The sequence below is a fragment of the Loxodonta africana genome, chromosome 9, assembly GCF_030014295.1.
Source record: "Loxodonta africana isolate mLoxAfr1 chromosome 9, mLoxAfr1.hap2, whole genome shotgun sequence".
NCBI lineage: Eukaryota > Metazoa > Chordata > Mammalia > Proboscidea > Elephantidae > Loxodonta > Loxodonta africana.
In genome coordinates this window covers 6496049-6509965 of record NC_087350.1, presented here as the reverse complement: position 1 = coordinate 6509965, position 13917 = coordinate 6496049, and the positions used below count along the sequence as shown (strand labels likewise).

The window sequence follows — 13917 nt, the reverse complement described above, 5'->3', positions numbered from 1 at the left end:
CCTCCTCCTTTCCCACGGGCGCTGTCCTTTTGGTCTTGAATGCTCCGTGGACCTAAGAAGCACCTTCCTCGGGTGTGTTATTTTTTGTGCGTCACAGGCCTGCCCAATCTACTGGAATCCATCGAGTGACCAGGTACCCTTCCCTCTCTTCTTCCTCTTCTTCTTGCTACCTCTGACATCCCTGCGTGGGAAGACGTCATTGCCACAGTGGATGGCCACCCGAGCGGGGATGTCCCTGGCCGGATCCTTCAGGCGGTGGCCTTCTTGCTCCCCGTGATCCTTTGCCACCCCACTCCTGGGTTTCGGCTTGTGAATGACCACTGCGTTGGAAGGCAGTGCACTCTCTACTACCCTGATGTTGAACTGGGGCTTCAGTCGGTCTCGCGCTTGGAGGATTTTCCACTCCTCCAAGGTCATTTGTCGGCTGGCTGGTCCTCCCAGTTGCTCCTCGTCCGCGGCTACAACGTTGACTTTGGCGTCCCCTTCGGGCACCCCTGGCCTAGGCCCCTCGTCCGCGGCCTCCATCCCGTGGCCTCCTGATGCGCCGCCCCGTGCCACACCCCCACTCCCTCTGACCAACTCGCTCTGGTGGATGTAAAACAGGGCGTAGGCTTGTTGGCTCAGCACACAAGTCACATCGCATGCCGAGACCTCGGCATCGTCCATTCGGTACCACTTGCCGTTGCCAGCCTTGACGTAAGAGAGGTAGTGGCCCGTGTGGCAAGTCCACCCAACATGGACCAGCACTGCGTAGAGTCTGTAAGCAGCCGGTCCTCCGTCCTGCCGAGACAGGCATCTGCTCACGTCCAGACTCGCAGGGTAGCGCACCTGCTTAGCATTTTTGTCACCGCTCAGGTCTGAGAAGCGTTTCAGTACAAGGACGAGGGCCTCGGGGCAAGTGTGCAAAGTCAGCGTCTTGGAAGCGGGCATCTTCCTCTGACAAATCCTACACTGATAGGAATTTTCACCATCCAGCTCTTCGGCCGTGACCAGCTGTTCCAAAGCTTGGTTCACACTCTGAGCTGCCTGGATATCCAGGGTGATGTCCAGGTAAGGGTCGAAGGTGTCTGACACTCCCTGGCAGTGGCGACACTGGATTCGAGACCTCCAGTAGCCGCCAAAGATTCGGCGGATCAGGGTGGTGTCTTCCGAGAGGCCGCGCAAGTGCCTGTGGCTCCGCAGGCAGGCTTTCTGCACGGCGTCCAGAGCGGACATGAGAAATTCATGGGCGTCTTCCTGTTGGTGTGTCTATGGAGGCCTCTAGCCAGCGCGTGTGAGGGCTCCATGACGTCACCTGGATGGCTGAGGGCTCGGGTGATGTGATCCTGCATTGCACACAGCACGCAGTAGCCCTGCTGCTCACAGCTTGCGGCGTGCTCCCGGGACAGCATGTAGTCGGCGAGGGGCGGCGTGTACGTCAGACACTGCAGTGCCGCGTTCACGTAGCAGGTGTCCCCCATGTTGCGGAGCCCTGCCCCGACCCCGGAAGACCTGCTCCAAGTCGAGGCGAGTGTCAAATGGGGAGCAAGCACCCCGTCGTCGCGGCAGGCGCTCTGCTTCTGGGATGTCCGCCAGGGCTGGTGAGCCAGAGAGGGAGCGCAGTGCCTTTCAGGACCGGCTGCCGGGAGGCAGGAAGTGCTGGGTTTGGGAGAGACGGCCAACTGACCCTGACCTCCGCAGTGGAGAGAAGGCGCCTCCATGGCTGTGGAAACAAAGATGGCCAGTGTCTTAGGCTGGGTTCTCTGGAGATGCAAAACCGGCAAAGCCTACGGACATCAAAATAGAGAGCTTTCCAACAAGGCAATGGCTCAGGCGGTTGTAAAGGCTGGAACGTCCCGAATGCACAGGCCAGGCCCGAGGCTTCTCCTGCTGCACGGAGCCGCAGGGGGCTGGCCAACGCCAGACTGGCAGGTGGGAGAGCAGGGCTCTTCCTCACGGGCCGAAGGATCCCAGGATGGACGGGCCAGCCCGCAGCAAAGCTCCTACCTCAAGTCCGCAGAAACGGAGGTCAGAACAACAGCAGCCAGCCACAGGACCCAGAGTCAGCAAAAGCCCGCCAGCCTTGTCCCAGAGCCGGCTTAGGTCAACGAAGGCCACACCCCCAAGGAAACTCCCTTTCACCTGACTGGCTGCTCGCAGCAGATGCCATCATGGAAGTCATCCCACTCTATCAAATCTCATCATGGGAGTGATCACGTCATCATGGGACCGCCAAGCTACACCGGAACTGCCAGACCGCTGGGAATCACGGCCCAGCCAGGCGACACAAGAGCTTAACCATCACAGCCAGGCTTCCCCTGCCTCGACATCAACGAGCAGGGCAGAACCAAGCTCCCGCTTCACAGGCAAGCCTCCGAAGGGCCGGCTTGGCCAGCCGCTGCTCTCCCATCAGCCCTCTTCGGGGCCGGCCCTGCGCATACCACCACCTCCACTGGCGCTGAGCCCCCACTAACCCCAAGGTCCGACCTGTTCCACCGGGCGCCTTGCTCCCTCCGGGCCGTACCCCGCATCTCCTCCCTCCCTCCCCTTTGCCACTGGCTCCCCTAGTCAGGAGTCCACCCCCGGCCACGGGCCAGATCTCCGCTCTGAGTGTCTGGCCAGCCCCACTCACCCCTGAGTCCAGGGAACACCTTTCCATCAACCCTTACCTTTCCTGTCTGGCATACACCCGAAGACAGGGGTACGGAGTTGGGGCATCTCGGAGTCGGTATCCTTCTGACTTTGTGTGTGTGTGTGTGTGTGTGCGCGCGCTCGCGCCTTAGGTGGAAGTTTACAACTCAACTTTATTGCTCATTCTAAAATTTACACGCATATTGTTTTGTGACATCCGTTGCGATCCCCACAACATGACAGTGCGCTCCCCCCTCTCCACCCAGGTTTCCCGTGTCCCTTCACCCATTTCCGGTCCCGTCCTGCTTTGTCCTCCTCCTTTCCCACGGGCGCTGTCCTTTTGGTCTTGAATGCTCCGTGGACCTAAGAAGCACCTTCCTCGGGTGTGTTATTTTTTGTGCGTCACAGGCCTGCCCAATCTACTGGAATCCATCGAGTGACCAGGTACCCTTCCCTCTCTTCTTCCTCTTCTTCTTGCTACCTCTGACATCCCTGCGTGGGAAGACTTCATTGCCACAGTGGATGGCCACCCGAGCGGGGATGTCCCTGGCCGGATCCTTCAGGCGGTGGCCTTCTTGCTCCCCGTGATCCTTTGCCACCCCACTCCTGGGTTTCGGCTTGTGAATGACCACTGCGTTGGAAGGCAGTGCACTCTCTACTACCCTGATGTTGAACTGGGGCTTCAGTCGGTCTCGCGCTTGGAGGATTTTCCACTCCTCCAAGGTCATTTGTCGGCTGGCTGGTCCTCCCAGTTGCTCCTCGTCCGCGGCTACAACGTTGACTTTGGCGTCCCCTTCGGGCACCCCTGGCCTAGTCCCCTCGTCCGCGGCCTCCATCCCGTGGCCTCCTGATGCGCCGCCCCGTGCCACACCCCCACTCCCTCTGACCAACTCGCTCTGGTGGATGTAAAACAGGGCGTAGGCTTGTTGGCTCAGCACACAAGTCACATCGCATGCCGAGACCTCGGCATCGTCCATTCGGTACCACTTGCCGTTGCCAGCCTTGACGTAAGAGAGGTAGTGGCCCGTGTGGCAAGTCCACCCAACATGGACCAGCACTGCGTAGAGTCTGTAAGCAGCCGGTCCTCCGTCCTGCCGAGACAGGCATCTGCTCACGTCCAGACTCGCAGGGTAGCGCACCTGCTTAGCATTTTTGTCACAGCTCAGGTCTGAGAAGCGTTTCAGTACAAGGACGAGGGCCTCGGGGCAAGTGTGCAAAGTCAGCGTCTTGGAAGCGGGCATCTTCCTCTGACAAATCCTACACTGATAGGAATTTTCACCATCCAGCTCTTCGGCCGTGACCAGCTGTTCCAAAGCTTGGTTCACACTCTGAGCTGCCTGGATATCCAGGGTGATGTCCAGGTAAGGGTCGAAGGTGTCTGACACTCCCTGGCAGTGGCGACACTGGATTCGAGACCTCCAGTAGCCGCCAAAGATTCGGCGGATCAGAGTGGTGTCTTCGGAGAGGCCGCGCAAGTGCCTGTGGCTCCGCAGGCAGGCTTTCTGCATGGCGTCCAGAGTGGACATGAGAAATTCATGGGCGTCTTCCTGTTGGTGTGTCTATGGAGGCCTCTAGCCAGCGCGTGTGAGGGCTCCATGACGTCACCTGGATGGCTGAGGGCTCGGGTGATGTGATCCTGCATTGCACACAGCACGCAGTAGCCCTGCTGCTCACAGCTTGCGGCGTGCTCCCGGGACAGCATGTAGTCGGCGAGGGGCGGCGTGTACGTCAGACACTGCAGTGCCGCGTTCACGTAGCAGGTGTCCCCCATGTTGCGGAGCCCTGCCCCGACCCCGGAAGACCTGCTCCAAGTCGAGGCGAGTGTCAAATGGGGAGCAAGCACCCCGTCGTCGCGGCAGGCGCTCTGCTTCTGGGATGTCCGCCAGGGCTGGTGAGCCAGAGAGGGAGCGCAGTGCCTTTCAGGACCGGCTGCCGGGAGGCAGGAAGTGCTGGGTTTGGGAGAGACGGCCAACTGACCCTGACCTCCGCCGTGGAGAGAAGGCGCCTCCATGGCTGTGGAAACAAAGATGGCCAGTGTCTTAGGCTGGGTTCTCTGGAGATGCAAAACCGGCAAAGCCTACGGACATCAAAATAGAGAGCTTTCCAACAAGGCAATGGCTCAGGTGGTTGTAAAGGCTGGAACGTCCCGAATGCACAGGCCAGGCCCGAGGCTTCTCCTGCTGCACGGAGCCGCAGGGGGCTGGCCAACGCCAGACTGGCAGGTGGGAGAGCAGGGCTCTTCCTCACGGGCCGAAGGATCCCAGGATGGACGGGCCAGCCCGCAGCAAAGCTCCTACCTCAAGTCCGCAGAAACGGAGGTCAGAACAACAGCAGCCAGCCACAGGACCCAGAGTCAGCAAAAGCCCGCCAGCCTTGTCCCAGAGCCGGCTTAGGTCAACGAAGGCCACACCCCCAAGGAAACTCCCTTTCACCTGACTGGCTGCTCGCAGCAGATGCCATCATGGAAGTCATCCCACTCTATCAAATCTCATCATGGGAGTGATCACGTCATCATGGGACCGCCAAGCTACACCGGAACTGCCAGACCGCTGGGAATCACGGCCCAGCAAGGCGACACAAGAGCTTAACCATCACAGCCAGGCTTCCCCTGCCTCGACATCAACGAGCAGGGCAGAACCAAGCTCCCGCTTCACAGGCAAGCCTCCGAACGGCCGGCTTGGCCAGCCGCTGCTCTCCCATCAGCCCTCTTCGGGGCCGGCCCTGCGCATACCACCACCTCCACTGGCGCTGAGCCCCCACTAACCCCAAGGTCCGACCTGTTCCACCGGGCGCCTTGCTCCCTCCGGGCCGTACCCCGCATCTCCTCCCTCCCTCCCCTTTGCCATTGGCTCCCCTAGTCAGGAGTCCACCCCCGGCCACGGGCCAGATCTCCGCTCTGAGTGTCTGGCCAGCCCCACTCACCCCTGAGTCCAGGGAACACCTTTCCATCAACCCTTACCTTTCCTGTCTGGCATACACCCGAAGACAGGGGTACGGAGTTGGGGCATCTCGGAGTCGGTATCCTTCTGACTTTGTGTGTGTGTGTGTGTGTGTGTGCGCGCGCTCGCGCCTTAGGTGGAAGTTTACAACTCAACTTTATTGCTCATTCTAAAATTTACACGCATATTGTTTTGTGACATCCGTTGCGATCCCCACAACATGACAGTGCGCTCCCCCCTCTCCACCCAGGTTTCCCGTGTCCCTTCACCCATTTCCGGTCCCGTCCTGCTTTGTCCTCCTCCTTTCCCACGGGCGCTGTCCTTTTGGTCTTGAATGCTCCGTGGACCTAAGAAGCACCTTCCTCGGGTGTGTTATTTTTTGTGCGTCACAGGCCTGCCCAATCTACTGGAATCCATCGAGTGACCAGGTACCCTTCCCTCTCTTCTTCCTCTTCTTCTTGCTACCTCTGACATCCCTGCGTGGGAAGACGTCATTGCCACAGTGGATGGCCACCCGAGCGGGGATGTCCCTGGCCGGATCCTTCAGGCGGTGGCCTTCTTGCTCCCCGTGATCCTTTGCCACCCCACTCCTGGGTTTCGGCTTGTGAATGACCACTGCGTTGGAAGGCAGTGCACTCTCTACTACCCTGATGTTGAACTGGGGCTTCAGTCGGTCTCGCGCTTGGAGGATTTTCCACTCCTCCAAGGTCATTTGTCGGCTGGCTGGTCCTCCCAGTTGCTCCTCGTCCGCGGCTACAACGTTGACTTTGGCGTCCCCTTCGGGCACCCCTGGCCTAGGCCCCTCGTCCGCGGCCTCCATCCCGTGGCCTCCTGATGCGCCGCCCCGTGCCACACCCCCACTCCCTCTGACCAACTCGCTCTGGTGGATGTAAAACAGGGCGTAGGCTTGTTGGCTCAGCACACAAGTCACATCGCATGCCGAGACCTCGGCATCGTCCATTCGGTACCACTTGCCGTTGCCAGCCTTGACGTAAGAGAGGTAGTGGCCCGTGTGGCAAGTCCACCCAACATGGACCAGCACTGCGTAGAGTCTGTAAGCAGCCGGTCCTCCGTCCTGCCGAGACAGGCATCTGCTCACGTCCAGACTCACAGGGTAGCGCACCTGCTTAGCATTTTTGTCACCGCTCAGGTCTGAGAAGCGTTTCAGTACAAGGACGAGGGCCTCGGGGCAAGTGTGCAAAGTCAGCGTCTTGGAAGCGGGCATCTTCCTCTGACAAATCCTACACTGATAGGAATTTTCACCATCCAGCTCTTCGGCCGTGACCAGCTGTTCCAAAGCTTGGTTCACACTCTGAGCTGCCTGGATATCCAGGGTGATGTCCAGGTAAGGGTCGAAGGTGTCTGACACTCCCTGGCAGTGGCGACACTGGATTCGAGACCTCCAGTAGCCGCCAAAGATTCGGCGGATCAGGGTGGTGTCTTCCGAGAGGCCGCGCAAGTGCCTGTGGCTCCGCAGGCAGGCTTTCTGCACGGCGTCCAGAGCGGACATGAGAAATTCATGGGCGTCTTCCTGTTGGTGTGTCTATGGAGGCCTCTAGCCAGCGCGTGTGAGGGCTCCATGACGTCACCTGGATGGCTGAGGGCTCGGGTGATGTGATCCTGCATTGCACACAGCACGCAGTAGCCCTGCTGCCCACAGCTTGCTGCGTGCTCCCGGGACAGCATGTAGTCGGCGAGGGGCGGCGTGTACGTCAGACACTGCAGTGCCGCGTTCACGTAGCAGGTGTCCCCCATGTTGCGGAGCCCTGCCCCGACCCCGGAAGACCTGCTCCAAGTCGAGGCGAGTGTCAAATGGGGAGCAAGCACCCCGTCGTCGCGGCAGGCGCTCTGCTTCTGGGATGTCCGCCAGGGCTGGTGAGCCAGAGAGGGAGCGCAGTGCCTTTCAGGACCGGCTGCCGGGAGGCAGGAAGTGCTGGGTTTGGGAGAGACGGCCAACTGACCCTGACCTCTGCCGTGGAGAGAAGGCGCCTCCATGGCTGTGGAAACAAAGATGGCCAGTGTCTTAGGCTGGGTTCTCTGGAGATGCAAAACCGGCAAAGCCTACGGACATCAAAATAGAGAGCTTTCCAACAAGGCAATGGCTCAGGCGGTTGTAAAGGCTGGAACGTCCCGAATGCACAGGCCAGGCCCGAGGCTTCTCCTGCTGCACGGAGCCGCAGGGGGCTGGCCAACGCCAGACTGGCAGGTGGGAGAGCAGGGCTCTTCCTCACGGGCCGAAGGATCCCAGGATGGACGGGCCAGCCCGCAGCAAAGCTCCTACCTCAAGTCCGCAGAAACGGAGGTCAGAACAACAGCAGCCAGCCACAGGACCCAGAGTCAGCAAAAGCCTGCCAGCCTTGTCCCAGAGCCGGCTTAGGTCAACGAAGGCCACACCCCCAAGGAAACTCCCTTTCACCTGACTGGCTGCTCGCAGCAGATGCCATCATGGAAGTCATCCCACTCTATCAAATCTCATCATGGGAGTGATCACGTCATCATGGGACCGCCAAGCTACACCGGAACTGCCAGACCGCTGGGAATCATGGCCCAGCCAGGCGACACAAGAGCTTAACCGTCACAGCCAGGCTTCCCCTGCCTCGACATCAACGAGCAGGGCAGAACCAAGCTCCCGCTTCACAGGCAAGCCTCCGAAGGGCCGGCTTGGCCAGCCGCTGCTCTCCCATCAGCCCTCTTCGGGGCCGGCCCTGCGCATACCACCACCTCCACTGGCGCTGAGCCCCCACTAACCCCAAGGTCCGACCTGTTCCACCGGGCGCCTTGCTCCCTCCGGGCCGTACCCCGCATCTCCTCCCTCCCTCCCCTTTGCCACTGGCTCCCCTAGTCAGGAGTCCACCCCCGGCCACGGGCCAGATCTCCGCTCTGAGTGTCTGGCCAGCCCCACTCACCCCTGAGTCCAGGGAACACCTTTCCATCAACCCTTACCTTTCCTGTCTGGCATACACCCGAAGACAGGGGTACGGAGTTGGGGCATCTCGGAGTCGGTATCCTTCTGACTTTGTGTGTGTGTGTGTATGTGTGCGCGCGCGCTCGCGCCTTAGGTGGAAGTTTACAACTCAACTTTATTGCTCATTCTAAAATTTACACGCATATTGTTTTGTGACATCCGTTGCGATCCCCACAACATGACAGTGCGCTCCCCCCTCTCCACCCAGGTTTCCCGTGTCCCTTCACCCATTTCCGGTCCCGTCCTGCTTTGTCCTCCTCCTTTCCCACGGGCGCTGTCCTTTTGGTCTTGAATGCTCCGTGGACCTAAGAAGCACCTTCCTCGGGTGTGTTATTTTTTGTGCGTCACAGGCCTGCCCAATCTACTGGAATCCATCGAGTGACCAGGTACCCTTCCCTCTCTTCTTCCTCTTCTTCTTGCTACCTCTGACATCCCTGCGTGGGAAGACGTCATTGCCACAGTGGATGGCCACCCGAGCGGGGATGTCCCTGGCCGGATCCTTCAGGCGGTGGCCTTCTTGCTCCCCGTGATCCTTTGCCACCCCACTCCTGGGTTTCGGCTTGTGAATGACCACTGCGTTGGAAGGCAGTGCACTCTCTACTACCCTGATGTTGAACTGGGGCTTCAGTCGGTCTCGCGCTTGGAGGATTTTCCACTCCTCCAAGGTCATTTGTCGGCTGGCTGGTCCTCCCAGTTGCTCCTCGTCCGCGGCTACAACGTTGACTTTGGCGTCCCCTTCGGGCACCCCTGGCCTAGTCCCCTCGTCCGCGGCCTCCATCCCGTGGCCTCCTGATGCGCCGCCCCGTGCCACACCCCCACTCCCTCTGACCAACTCGCTCTGGTGGATGTAAAACAGGGCGTAGGCTTGTTGGCTCAGCACACAAGTCACATCGCATGCCGAGACCTCGGCATCGTCCATTCGGTACCACTTGCCGTTGCCAGCCTTGACGTAAGAGAGGTAGTGGCCCGTGTGGCAAGTCCACCCAACATGGACCAGCACTGCGTAGAGTCTGTAAGCAGCCGGTCCTCCGTCCTGCCGAGACAGGCATCTGCTCACGTCCAGACTCGCAGGGTAGCGCACCTGCTTAGCATTTTTGTCACCGCTCAGGTCTGAGAAGCGTTTCAGTACAAGGACGAGGGCCTCGGGGCAAGTGTGCAAAGTCAGCGTCTTGGAAGCGGGCATCTTCCTCTGACAAATCCTACACTGATAGGAATTTTCACCATCCAGCTCTTCGGCCGTGACCAGCTGTTCCAAAGCTTGGTTCACACTCTGAGCTGCCTGGATATCCAGGGTGATGTCCAGGTAAGGGTCGAAGGTGTCTGACACTCCCTGGCAGTGGCGACACTGGATTCGAGACCTCCAGTAGCCGCCAAAGATTCGGCGGATCAGAGTGGTGTCTTCGGAGAGGCCGCGCAAGTGCCTGTGGCTCCGCAGGCAGGCTTTCTGCATGGCGTCCAGAGTGGACATGAGAAATTCATGGGCGTCTTCCTGTTGGTGTGTCTATGGAGGCCTCTAGCCAGCGCGTGTGAGGGCTCCATGACGTCACCTGGATGGCTGAGGGCTCGGGTGATGTGATCCTGCATTGCACACAGCACGCAGTAGCCCTGCTGCTCACAGCTTGCGGCGTGCTCCCGGGACAGCATGTAGTCGGCGAGGGGCGGCGTGTACGTCAGACACTGCAGCGCCGCGTTCACGTAGCAGGTGTCCCCCATGTTGCGGAGCCCTGCCCCGACCCCGGAAGACCTGCTCCAAGTCGAGGCGAGTGTCAAATGGGGAGCAAGCACCCCGTCGTCGCGGCAGGCGCTCTGCTTCTGGGATGTCCGCCAGGGCTGGTGAGCCAGAGAGGGAGCGCAGTGCCTTTCAGGACCGGCTGCCGGGAGGCAGGAAGTGCTGGGTTTGGGAGAGACGGCCAACTGACCCTGACCTCCGCCGTGGAGAGAAGGCGCCTCCATGGCTGTGGAAACAAAGATGGCCAGTGTCTTAGGCTGGGTTCTCTGGAGATGCAAAACCGGCAAAGCCTACGGACATCAAAATAGAGAGCTTTCCAACAAGGCAATGGCTCAGGTGGTTGTAAAGGCTGGAACGTCCCGAATGCACAGGCCAGGCCCGAGGCTTCTCCTGCTGCACGGAGCCGCAGGGGGCTGGCCAACGCCAGACTGGCAGGTGGGAGAGCAGGGCTCTTCCTCACGGGCCGAAGGATCCCAGGATGGACGGGCCAGCCCGCAGCAAAGCTCCTACCTCAAGTCCGCAGAAACGGAGGTCAGAACAACAGCAGCCAGCCACAGGACCCAGAGTCAGCAAAAGCCCGCCAGCCTTGTCCCAGAGCCGGCTTAGGTCAACGAAGGCCACACCCCCAAGGAAACTCCCTTTCACCTGACTGGCTGCTCGCAGCAGATGCCATCATGGAAGTCATCCCACTCTATCAAATCTCATCATGGGAGTGATCACGTCATCATGGGACCGCCAAGCTACACCGGAACTGCCAGACCGCTGGGAATCACGGCCCAGCCAGGCGACACAAGAGCTTAACCATCACAGCCAGGCTTCCCCTGCCTCGACATCAACGAGCAGGGCAGAACCAAGCTCCCGCTTCACAGGCAAGCCTCCGAACGGCCGGCTTGGCCAGCCGCTGCTCTCCCATCAGCCCTCTTCGGGGCCGGCCCTGCGCATACCACCACCTCCACTGGCGCTGAGCCCCCACTAACCCCAAGGTCCGACCTGTTCCACCGGGCGCCTTGCTCCCTCCGGGCCGTACCCCGCATCTCCTCCCTCCCTCCCCTTTGCCATTGGCTCCCCTAGTCAGGAGTCCACCCCCGGCCACGGGCCAGATCTCCGCTCTGAGTGTCTGGCCAGCCCCACTCACCCCTGAGTCCAGGGAACACCTTTCCATCAACCCTTACCTTTCCTGTCTGGCATACACCCGAAGACAGGGGTACGGAGTTGGGGCATCTCGGAGTCGGTATCCTTCTGACTTTGTGTGTGTGTGTGTGTGTGTGTGCGCGCGCTCGCGCCTTAGGTGGAAGTTTACAACTCAACTTTATTGCTCATTCTAAAATTTACACGCATATTGTTTTGTGACATCCGTTGCGATCCCCACAACATGACAGTGCGCTCCCCCCTCTCCACCCAGGTTTCCCGTGTCCCTTCACCCATTTCCGGTCCCGTCCTGCTTTGTCCTCCTCCTTTCCCACGGGCGCTGTCCTTTTGGTCTTGAATGCTCCGTGGACCTAAGAAGCACCTTCCTCGGGTGTGTTATTTTTTGTGCGTCACAGGCCTGCCCAATCTACTGGAATCCATCGAGTGACCAGGTACCCTTCCCTCTCTTCTTCCTCTTCTTCTTGCTACCTCTGACATCCCTGCGTGGGAAGACGTCATTGCCACAGTGGATGGCCACCCGAGCGGGGATGTCCCTGGCCGGATCCTTCAGGCGGTGGCCTTCTTGCTCCCCGTGATCCTTTGCCACCCCACTCCTGGGTTTCGGCTTGTGAATGACCACTGCGTTGGAAGGCAGTGCACTCTCTACTACCCTGATGTTGAACTGGGGCTTCAGTCGGTCTCGCGCTTGGAGGATTTTCCACTCCTCCAAGGTCATTTGTCGGCTGGCTGGTCCTCCCAGTTGCTCCTCGTCCGCGGCTACAACGTTGACTTTGGCGTCCCCTTCGGGCACCCCTGGCCTAGTCCCCTCGTCCGCGGCCTCCATCCCGTGGCCTCCTGATGCGCCGCCCCGTGCCACACCCCCACTCCCTCTGACCAACTCGCTCTGGTGGATGTAAAACAGGGCGTAGGCTTGTTGGCTCAGCACACAAGTCACATCGCATGCCGAGACCTCGGCATCGTCCATTCGGTACCACTTGCCGTTGCCAGCCTTGACGTAAGAGAGGTAGTGGCCCGTGTGGCAAGTCCACCCAACATGGACCAGCACTGCGTAGAGTCTGTAAGCAGCCGGTCCTCCGTCCTGCCGAGACAGGCATCTGCTCACGTCCAGACTCACAGGGTAGCGCACCTGCTTAGCATTTTTGTCACCGCTCAGGTCTGAGAAGCGTTTCAGTACAAGGACGAGGGCCTCGGGGCAAGTGTGCAAAGTCAGCGTCTTGGAAGCGGGCATCTTCCTCTGACAAATCCTACACTGATAGGAATTTTCACCATCCAGCTCTTCGGCCGTGACCAGCTGTTCCAAAGCTTGGTTCACACTCTGAGCTGCCTGGATATCCAGGGTGATGTCCAGGTAAGGGTCGAAGGTGTCTGACACTCCCTGGCAGTGGCGACACTGGATTCGAGACCTCCAGTAGCCGCCAAAGATTCGGCGGATCAGGGTGGTGTCTTCGGAGAGGCCGCGCAAGTGCCTGTGGCTCCGCAGGCAGGCTTTCTGCACGGCGTCCAGAGTGGACATGAGAAATTCATGGGCGTCTTCCTGTTGGTGTGTCTATGGAGGCCTCTAGCCAGCGCGTGTGAGGGCTCCATGACGTCACCTGGATGGCTGAGGGCTCGGGTGATGTGATCCTGCATTGCACACAGCACGCAGTAGCCCTGCTGCTCACAGCTTGCGGCGTGCTCCCGGGACAGCATGTAGTCGGCGAGGGGCGGCGTGTACGTCAGACACTGCAGCGCCGCGTTCACGTAGCAGGTGTCCCCCATGTTGCGGAGCCCTGCCCCGACCCCGGAAGACCTGCTCCAAGTCGAGGCGAGTGTCAAATGGGGAGCAAGCACCCCGTCGTCGCGGCAGGCGCTCTGCTTCTGGGATGTCCGCCAGGGCTGGTGAGCCAGAGAGGGAGCGCAGTGCCTTTCAGGACCGGCTGCCGGGAGGCAGGAAGTGCTGGGTTTGGGAGAGACGGCCAACTGACCCTGACCTCCGCCGTGGAGAGAAGGCGCCTCCATGGCTGTGGAAACAAAGATGGCCAGTGTCTTAGGCTGGGTTCTCTGGAGATGCAAAACCGGCAAAGCCTACGGACATCAAAATAGAGAGCTTTCCAACAAGGCAATGGCTCAGGTGGTTGTAAAGGCTGGAACGTCCCGAATGCACAGGCCAGGCCCGAGGCTTCTCCTGCTGCACGGAGCCGCAGGGGGCTGGCCAACGCCAGACTGGCAGGTGGGAGAGCAGGGCTCTTCCTCACGGGCCGAAGGATCCCAGGATGGACGGGCCAGCCCGCAGCAAAGCTCCTACCTCAAGTCCGCAGAAACGGAGGTCAGAACAACAGCAGCCAGCCACAGGACCCAGAGTCAGCAAAAGCCCGCCAGCCTTGTCCCAGAGCCGGCTTAGGTCAACGAAGGCCACACCCCCAAGGAAACTCCCTTTCACCTGACTGGCTGCTCGCAGCAGATGCCATCATGGAAGTCATCCCACTCTATCAAATCTCATCATGGGAGTGATCACGTCATCATGGGACCGCCAAGCTACACCGGAA

At 60.1% G+C, this 13917-nt stretch overlaps 5 protein-coding genes across 5 annotated transcripts; all 5 read right to left on the bottom strand.

Moving 5' to 3' along the window:
• Positions 1 to 108: 108 nt before the first annotated feature.
• On the bottom strand, positions 109 to 2510 carry LOC135232389 (ubiquitin carboxyl-terminal hydrolase 17-like protein 6). Its single transcript, XM_064290940.1, is given in 3 exon segments — positions 109 to 1245; positions 1248 to 1577; positions 2421 to 2510. Coding segments are annotated over 3 exon segments (1557 nt in total).
• A 519-nt stretch (positions 2511 to 3029) lies between these two features.
• Positions 3030 to 4621, bottom strand: LOC135232388 (ubiquitin carboxyl-terminal hydrolase 17-like protein 6). The gene is given in 2 exon segments (XM_064290939.1): positions 3030 to 4166; positions 4169 to 4621. Coding segments are annotated over 2 exon segments (1590 nt in total).
• A 1331-nt stretch (positions 4622 to 5952) lies between these two features.
• LOC135232387 (ubiquitin carboxyl-terminal hydrolase 17-like protein 6) lies at positions 5953 to 8354 on the bottom strand. The gene is given in 3 exon segments (XM_064290938.1): positions 5953 to 7089; positions 7092 to 7421; positions 8265 to 8354. Coding segments are annotated over 3 exon segments (1557 nt in total).
• A 521-nt stretch (positions 8355 to 8875) lies between these two features.
• On the bottom strand, positions 8876 to 10467 carry LOC100661384 (ubiquitin carboxyl-terminal hydrolase 17-like protein 6). Its single transcript, XM_003420436.3, is given in 2 exon segments — positions 8876 to 10012; positions 10015 to 10467. Coding segments are annotated over 2 exon segments (1590 nt in total).
• A 1331-nt stretch (positions 10468 to 11798) lies between these two features.
• On the bottom strand, positions 11799 to 13390 carry LOC135232386 (ubiquitin carboxyl-terminal hydrolase 17-like protein 6). Its single transcript, XM_064290937.1, is given in 2 exon segments — positions 11799 to 12935; positions 12938 to 13390. Coding segments are annotated over 2 exon segments (1590 nt in total).
• Positions 13391 to 13917: the final 527 nt, after the last annotated feature.